The sequence below is a fragment of the Monopterus albus genome, unplaced genomic scaffold (genome assembly GCF_001952655.1).
Source record: "Monopterus albus unplaced genomic scaffold, M_albus_1.0 scaffold259.1, whole genome shotgun sequence".
Classification (NCBI taxonomy): Eukaryota; Metazoa; Chordata; class Actinopteri; order Synbranchiformes; family Synbranchidae; genus Monopterus; species Monopterus albus.
The window spans coordinates 77,806-87,506 of record NW_018128139.1 but is presented as its reverse complement, the minus strand read 5'-3'; the positions used below and the strand labels follow the sequence as shown (position 1 = coordinate 87,506).

At 39.8% G+C, this 9,701-nt stretch overlaps 1 protein-coding gene across 1 annotated transcript in view; it reads right to left on the bottom strand.

The window, feature by feature from the left end:
* glcci1a (glucocorticoid induced 1a) overlaps positions 1-9,387 on the bottom strand; it is a 48,690-nt gene extending 39,303 nt beyond the window's left edge. The window contains 4 exon segments of the mRNA XM_020621416.1: positions 978-1,067; positions 3,634-3,776; positions 7,844-8,130; positions 9,371-9,387. Coding sequence (XP_020477072.1) covers positions 978-1,067; positions 3,634-3,776; positions 7,844-8,130; positions 9,371-9,387 — 537 coding nt within the window.
* Between the last annotated feature and the right edge of the window lie 314 nt (positions 9,388-9,701).

The following is a 9,701-nucleotide window of genomic DNA, read 5'->3' as shown; positions in this document are numbered from 1 at the left end:
TTTTTTTAAGGTTGCCCTGCCAATTCCAGTTTTCTTTCTAAGAACTGTAACTGATAGCTTACACAGACATTTTTGTAACTTTTATTTAACGAAAAATTAAAATTCCATAAAAATAAAACATTATATTAAAGTTTTACACTTTTTTCTCACCGTTACTAGCCGACTGTAGCACTATGGGGTGATCCTTCATGTCCTCTGCTCAGCTGTGTGTGTGTGTGCGTGCGTGAATGAAAGGAGTTTCACTTTTTTTTAAATAATGTATTGATATTCAGCCTGACTGCTGCCCCCCAAAAATGTTCTGTCCATTATCGCACCACATTCAGTGTTATATACTTGACACGCATAACAACCATGTGAAACAAGAGAAAGTTCATGTGCTCTGATAGTTGATGGTGTAAAATTTAACAGCTTCTTACTAAAATGCTTAAATACAGTTAATGCAGTTTTATTTGTTTCAGGTTTCTTTTGCTGCCCACTGGGCAACAGACAGGAGTCAGCGGTTTGACACAGTGCACTAAAGTATAGTGCTCTTCTTTCTTTTTATTGAATGAAATTGTTTTGAATTCATTCTGAGTTGAATTGCGACGCAGATCTGAATCTAATCAAATCATGAATTTGCAAATTATTCCCATCCTTAAATTTAGGCTGATCAAACTAACAGCTGTTAAACGGGACCCGGAGTATTTGGATAAAGTGACTTGTGATAAGTGTGTTTGATTTTTTTGGAGTATCAGCTGTTACTTCAATGTGTCTGACACATATTTAGGTAAATATAAGAATTATACGAGACTTTAAATTAGCAGATGCCATGCTACCTGCTTTTCCCACTATCTTTTTTACTACCATGAGACTAGCAGCCCCTGAGCACTACGTTATAAAGCATCGGTCATTACTGTCAGCATCCATTGCTATTATTAATACTTTTGCTCTTTCTCTATATTCCTCCTGGTGTATTTGTGTTCATGTTAGTGCCATGCCTCTTTGAGCTGGTCGGCGTTGCCCCAGGACGCAGAGCGCTGGTGGGTGCTCCTCTTCACTCCCGTTTCGTCACTCCAACATTCAGGAGTCTGAAAAGAACATCACCGCTGCACATTACTGTCAGCATACCTGCTATTCTAAACTAATGTGTTCTTACAACTGCTATCAATTATGTTTGTGCTCACAGAAGTCTGTCAAAGCCTCCGAGTGTTCCAGTGATGGATTATTATTGTGACAAACTCACAGAGCCAGCATGGAGAGACCAATCTTCTTGCCTATAATTTCTGTGCAGACTTACTACCAAGCTTAAGCATCCTACAGTTAACCCAAACTGCCAGTGTCTGATGGACTGCAAGCAAAGCTGAAAGGGTCATTTCTCTGGAGGTTTTAAATGATTACTCATTGACTTTTTACTCACAGGGGTTTTATTGCATGCAAAGTAATGAGCTTAGGTGTTAACATCTTGAGTAATGTTTCACTTTCACTCAATTATAACGACAAAACAAGAGCATCACAGTGAAACAGAATGTGGCACAATAATCATTTTAGCCTGATTATTTTGTTTTCATAATCCTTCCAAACCAAAATTGTAATTGAAAATAATATTGGATTTATCGCCCAGCCCTACATTGTGATGCAGCAATCTGTTATTGTCTTATTTGTTTTGGTGAGGGGGCTGCCCTTGAGTCGACACTACATGCAGACTGACGACTGAAGCAATCAGAAGTAAGAGGGAAAGGCCTTCCTGTATATACAAACATTTGTCAAACAGCAGCAGCACACATACAGGTTCTCAAAATCATTCCCTTGTGTCACTTCAAGAGTTAAACACAAACTGTAAACTAAGAGCAAAGAGGGCAGCTTGGTTTTGAAGCTCCGAAGATGCATAGGTGGCAAATGTCACGCAACCTGGAAGGAACAGGATGTCTAGAGCAGAGTGTGAGGGGACATCTGAGGCACAACGGGATCACAGGGCAGGAAGATGTGGGCACAAATGAAAGTCAGATATGATACAGGACATTACTACTATGACCTCAGAAATAAAATTATACCAGTATTTTACAGTCTGAGCTACAATTGCATACCTTTATCCTCAATAAAACACTAAATCCTGTATAACTCCAGTGCTGGTAGACGTGTGACAGAGGTGATTCACACAGTCATACTCACGCGCAGGCTGAAGATGACAAGGATAGATAGGAAAGGGTGTATGCAAATGAAACAGTGACTCCTCATTACTACCAAAAAGCAACCCACCCAAAATGTAGTAAACATCTATTAATTATTCATCACATATATGACCAGGGCTGAAAGAAACAGAGAATGTGGGCTTCCTGCAAAAATGCTCACAACCCACAATGCAGCTTAAGCACCGACAATTTGGTCAGAGTGTTATGCTTAAGGAACCTAAACTCAAGCACAAAGAGGGCTGGTGTACACAGGTCTGGTCAACTCACTAAAATCTGTTCTCACTGTAAACCCTGCCGGTTCTTCTAGGCTTGGTAGAGGATACAGAATGCTCCACACAGTGCAACTTCCTTCAACCTAATGTGGGTATTTGCCCCACCCAGCCTGACAGGTGAATAAAATCATACTGTAAGCTTGACTCAAAGCCATGTGCCTGAAATTTAGAAGTAGTCTTTAATTCAAATTTGTCCTATGAAAACAAGTAAAGGGGTCACTCAAACTTATTTTTATCTGTTGAGGAACACCTCTACAAATCAAACCTTTTCCGTCTACTCCTCACCTGGAGGAGGTTATTCATGCCTTTATATCATCCCATCTGAACAGTAATCCTTGATATTGTGCATTAGATTTAAAAAGCACTAAAATAATCTACAATTAGTGCAAAATACCGCTGCTCGTCTTTTAGTCGGAACAGCGAGAAGAGAGCACATTATCCCAGTCTCAGTGTCCCTGCACTGGCTTCACATTGCTTCAAGAATGCACACACAAAGCCTTAACTGGATCAGCTCCAAGCTCCATCTCTGACTTGATCACATTCGGAACAGCAGAAAAAGCACTTCTTGCAGTTCAAAAGTCTAATCTTGCAACCCAAGGTGACCGTTTGCTGTGCTGGCACCTAAATTGTGGACTGCTTTATCTGTTTTTATTTTCACTGTATAATCTTACTACTGTCTTTCATGTTTTTCGTTGAAGCACTTTTAAGTGTGTTGAGAAGAGAGCTATACAAAAGTTATCACTGATGTGGTGTAAGAGATGTCTTCCTTTTTTTATGGTGTCATGATCAGGTCAAAACTTTGGTTTGCTCAACACTTGTTGAAACCAATGGAATTCCCCTCACTGCAGCTGTACTCAGGGTTCAGTGGTAATTATGGCACAGTAACGCACTAAACGAAGATGGTCAGCCCAGTATTAAACGTTAGCAGCTGAACATCAGCATGTGTACGTGCACCCTATTAGTGTGTCTGAACACTCCTCATGTTGATTTAAGAATCGGTGTCAGTACTATGTAATTTCCAAACCACTATGAGAACACATCTTAAGCAAAAGACCACATAATGTACCAACATCCCATATAGCTTTAATTTACAATTGACTTTTCTCTGTCACCGAGGTGTCAACACATGACTTTATCTCAGTAAGGGACTGGACACAATGAAGGGGAAAGGCAGTGTATGGATATGTGCTTACCTGTGTGGATTTATCTTTCATAAAGGACGGGTACTGCACATGGGGTCACTGCCCACTGAGATAGGGCCCAGTGAAAGTGTCCAGGGATGAAGTCCGCAGGATAGACCCCAAACTCTGCAGATGCTGTGACTCTGTCCTTTCAACTGCACAAATGAAAGCACGAGAGTTACAGCAATGTCATTTATATGTAATGGGAACACTTGTAGCATCAGAAGTATCAACTAAATCTGCAGCCAACAGTCTTTTTCAGCAAAATAGCTCTGATAAATCCACTGTAAACTACCTGCACAGCATCAAAAGACAGCACATACATTCAGCTACAAGCTAAGGCATTTCTCCACCGGCATCGGCACTCAGCTGTGGTGGTGGTGATTTGCCCTAAACCTGATAAAAAATATCTGACTAAGACACCAACAGTGTGTAGACCTCGAGAACTGGGGCAAGTCTTGTGCATTCACCAGCACTGCATCTTTTTGTGCAGTGTGTCTGTTTCCAGGCCCGAAGTAGTAATGTTTACACCCTGCTTGGCTTGTCTAGGTCCATCTTAATGGGCCCATACCTCTGTCAATACCAGTAAGGGTATAAGTGGTATTTAGATGTTTCCATAATAAAGTATTGTTTTACCACTTATATGACCTTAATGAAAAATCTCTGTAAATTGTAAACACTAAGGCTAAACACTAAATTAACTCACACAAATTGATTTAAATTGCATACAGTAGCATCTGCTCCTGTCACTGTTCAACAATTAGCCAGACAAATTCCAATGTACACTCACTGGCCACTTTATTAGGTACACCTGTACAACTGTCTGCACTTCAGTGCAACACTTCCTCCTTAACACCTGTTTATGAAGCTCAACATGTTTCAGTTTTTGGTGAAATTGTCACAAATGTATAAATTCAATTATATGTTTATTACTGAGGTCATAGTTAAAGGTGGTGTTGTACTGGACTACATTATACTCAGTCCATGCTAGCAGCTTTGTGAGTTTATTATAGCTGAACCCTAACTTGCTTGCAATGAGATTTAAGTGCTGATGTTTAGAAAGTATAACTTCACCTTGTTAACCATCTCAGTTTAGTTTTGTTTAGCATGCTAACATTATAAAATTAACACAAGGTAAAGCTGAGACTGATGAGAATTCATTAGTTTTGCAGGTACTGGTCAGAAATCAAATTATTGAAAAGAATAAAGTTTTAACTGGATGCTTGTGCCACAGGTAAAAGACAGAGGAACATGAAGTTACTGAGGGTCATGAATGTCTGTACAAAATTTAATTTTAATTATTTCATTTCACTGAATAGTGGTTGAGATATTTTAGGCTGTATCCAAGTGGTAGACTCAATACCAGCATCCCAGGAGCCACGCTACATGGTAGCGATGTGAAATAGGTTGGGTCACAATAAATATCTATATATGAATGGGTGGCTTTCTTTACAGGTTGTGGCATTCCAGTCTCAAAATGGCATTCAGCTTCCATTTCAATTGCATATGCAAGTGAAAAAGGAGGTGTGAATGATGTAAAAATGTGTTTTGGGCACACTGACACGAGTGACTCCGAGTTCTGATGTCCTGGTTGGCAAAAAAGCTGATTCATTAAGCTCTGACAAGCCTTTGAGTCAAAATAAATATGAATGCAGTGACAGGCACAGACAGCACATTCCTCCATAAAAAGCTGTTCTTTCTAGTTGGGATAATATGTTCTAAGGGCTTGCACTACAGCTCCCATCATGCTTTGGGTAATAAAATTTGATAGTACGCTGGTGGCACAGCGACAAGGTATACTGTCTGAAAGCTCCAGTACTATATTTGACTTAATAATGTGGAAGAGCTGGAAACCAAACAAATGTGGAAGGCACACACTAGCCAAAATGTGTCAAACAGAAATTTAATGGATAGAGTGTTTTATTGTCAAGTATGTTAACCCTTGCACAATCTCCTCTGCAGTCATACACTGTCTGGAGTTGTCTGATGACATGGGAAATCTTCACCATTTACCCCTTAGCTCATATTCCTTTGCATTTTGGAAAGCTGCATTAGCTGCTAGCAGTTCTAGTTCATGCTGTAGCCATGATTGTACAAACTGGGTTAATTCAATTTAATTATTGTTGATACTAAAGAAAATGTCTTAAATGTGATGACTATGAGGAAAAATCTTGAAGCTGAAATGTGCAACATTTGAAAATCTACCTGGTGCTAGTATGAGACTAGAATCAGTCGCCTCCACTCCACTCAGATGTAGCTGAACTTTAGCAGTTCTGCAAAGAACAGTGGGCAAATACTGCAAAGTCTAGATGTGCAAAGTTAGTAGAGACATATCCCAACAGACTAAAGGCTGTAATTAAAGCAAAAGGTGGTTCAACAAAATACTGACACGAGGGGGTGATCCCTTTTCCAACTCAGTGATTCTGTTTTTGGATTTCTTTTTTAATTTTTTTCTGACATGTTGGTGTTATATCTTTCACTTGGATGTTATAAGTTGCACTGAGTAAATACAGCTTGACAAAACAAAACCATGTCTGTCTTCATTTCAAGCTGCAAAGCAACAAAATGTGATTATTTTTTTCTATGCACACTGTATATGTATGTATCCATCCATCTATCTATCTCTCAGACAGTGATGACACTAGCTGGTTTTCATCTGCTTCGAACACCATCTCTGTTCAGCAAAGCTCATCAAATGAAAGCTTGACATGTTTGTTTCTGTTTATTCCTTGTTGGCAGGGGTGCCATGCTCAGAGATGTCCTAACTTGAAGCATGCGCCACCTTGATCATCCTGATTAGCTAAATTCCTTGGACACACCACTGCTACCAACTAAGTCATCTAAGAAAGATAAAAAAAACCAAGTGCATAAAAGCCTCTAATCCAGGAAACAACACATTAAGGCTCTTCATAAAATGTAGTGACCATGACACAAGCTGTATGTTGGCTACATTGCAACACCATAGATACAGTATGTCAGTGTACTGCCATCATTGTATTGTTCTATGCAAACATGCATTTTCATTTGTTAATGTTTGCCAAACAGTCATTTAAAATGTATGCATGTAGTTGCAGAGGCTGGCTTGCTCACCCAGAGGGCTCTGTTTATGTCTCAGACTTCTAGGCCTCAATGTTGCCATAGGAGCCACAGACCTACTGACGACCTCATTTCTTTTCAGTTTCAAAGATGGTAAACAACCATAATGTAACGGATGAATAGTAAGCTTTCAGTATTCAGAGCTGCCTGGAAAATCGGACAATCATCTGCAACATAAGGATTAGTGAGCCCCGTTTATCGTCGACAGAGTAGCTGCATCATTACCACACAGACATCCATATCCTCACGTAATTACCTCATCATAGCATCACAACAAGCCAAGATATTGCGATTACTACATTAGCTCATATAATTTAAATCGCCATTGCAAGCCTCGAATAAGACAACATGCACACCAGCTGAAAATGCGGTGCGCTAAAACCTTACTGATATTATCATTATTATATAGTGCAACACTGATTGCGAGACATATTATGGAAATGCAGCGGCTATATGTACCTTCTCGATGGTTTTAGCGTCAAGCATCAGATCCTCTGTGCAGTATGACCCAATTAGAAAGCTAGTCAACTAGCCTAGCATCTTATTATGGGCAGTTATAGCTGTTGAGACAGCTGCTAAACTGAAATTAGCTTTGGAAAACTTCACAATTAAAGGTAGTCTGGGTTGTTGGGGAAGTTATACACGGTTTAAGTATTTCTTATTGTTTTTGTCTAAATAACGACAGTCCGCATTACAATTCGGTGTGAATCAAGTTTTAAAAACTGCTGTCATTAGAATGAAAATGTAATATTTTGGTCTTGCTGGACTGCTTTTTTCACTAGCTTCTTTCACCAAAACACAACGTGGCGGCTTACCACCACTGGTGCGATAAACGTTTAACATTAAGACTTTATTCATGTCGAAGGTTGGTTGGTGGACTGTGGTTAAGACGAATAGAAGAGTAATATGTAATTGTTCGGGAAAAAGCTCGGTTACCACTTTTAAATGCACGTATCGTGTTCATTTATTTCCGAAACCTTTTATTTGCTATTTTTTTAAGCTAGTTTGGCGCGACTGTCGCGGCATATTACACAGAAACAGCACGTAGCATAGCACCAAGCAAGCTATGTGAACGATGATGCATGCATTACGGACAAACTTCATATACTTTAAAGGATGACCATACCTTTTGAAATAGGCGAGTGCGGAGAGCGTTCTGGGGAGCTTCTACTGTCAGGCGACGATGCAAGTCTGTGGACCAGCCTGCCGTCCGTGCTGACAGGACCGGAGGAACGGGACGACGTCTGTCCTGTTTTGCTCCCGGTTACAGAGGAGGAGGCGGAGGAGGAAGCAGAGCGGGTTGGGCTGTGCTGATTTCCACGCAAAAGCTGGTACGGCACCGTGGCGCGGATAGGCTGCAACCGGACCGTGGTGGTTCTGCTATGAGAAGAGCAGGCGGCTGTAGGGGAGCCCCTTCAGCCCCCCGCTGGGTTGAACCGGCTGGCGATGCTGACATGATCTGACACGTTCAGTAATAAAGCTGTTTATGGAAATAAACAGTAATAAAGACCTTTGTGCAACACTGTGAGTGTAGCAACACGAAACCTGATTCCACGGTTTTATTTTAACAACCTTTACCAGCTAGGTTACCACAGTCTCTGAAGTTCATTCTTGACACTCAATCCAAAACAGTGTTCACGATACGTACATTTTTGCGACAAGTATGGTAACATGTACTGTTAATTAACCCCCTGTCTAAACATCGTTATTATCGTGTCACTGGACAAACCGTCTTTCTCACGACTCCTGACTCGTACGTCACCTTCCCGGTTATCAGCTGAAATGCCTGAAGAGGCAAACTGGGAAATTTTATGGAAATATGGAAGCCGGTTGGCCAAGTCTAGAAGGTTCTTTGAAGAAAATCTTAGAAAGATATCAGCATTAACCAGGAAAGACCCACATAAATTATTAGCTAATGAAAAAAGCACACTAAATGAGTTTAAAAGAAAACTAGATGACCTCTATACATAAGAGCTGAAGGCGCATTTCGCTCCAGAACTCCGTGGCTGGAAGCTGGTGAGCAAAATTCGGCATATGACACTCTATCGAGCAATTCTTGAGTAACAATAATTTTATTAAAGATTCAAAAGAAATTGCTACACATTGTTATACATTCTATAAGCAACTATATAGCTGGAGATTTAATGAAGATGCATGCAACACTTTCTCTGTCTCTTTTCAATAGTATAAGTTATTAAGCTTATAGAACAAAGAGTACTGTGACAGTGTGGGAGAGTATTGACACTCGCACTTTATATTCTTACTGTTGATTCCATGTGGGTGCTTTGCTGTAACATTTAGATTCCATTGGCCTTTGACTCACATTTTCATGTGCACCATGTAAAAGTAAACAATTTTATTTGTATAGCACCAAATCACAACAAACATTGTCTCAGGGCACTTAACTAAGTAAGGGCTAGATCTTATTATTATTATTATTATAATAGAGGGAAAACCCTGCAAATCCCCCCTGAGCAAGCTCTTGGCAACAGAGGAGGAGCTTGTCATTATGAATGTGAATTTTAAAATAACTTAGTTATTTGTATTTTGAATTTACATGTTTAATAACATTTTGGTGAATAACTGTTAATGTGTATGTCTATTAATTTAAAGGTATATTTTGACTATATCTCATTGGGCACTAATTCAGTACCTTTCCAGGGGGCACATTGTACTGTGACACAAAGGTACATTTATGTCACTAGGGGTGCAAATATGTTATTCTAGAGGTACAGACAAGAAGGTACAAGAATGTACCAATTTCAAAGGTACAGTTTTTGTACCCTGCCAGGGATCAGATGGAACAACAAAACATTTGCATCCTTTTTGGTCCAATCCTGCACCTTGATTTCTTAGTGTGTGGTCACAAGTAAATAACACTGTTCAAATCTATTTTTAAAGCAAGTTGCCATCTACTTTCACAGCCAAGAGAATATATTACTGTCATACTTTTAATTCAGGAATAAGACGATTCAAGACGAAGA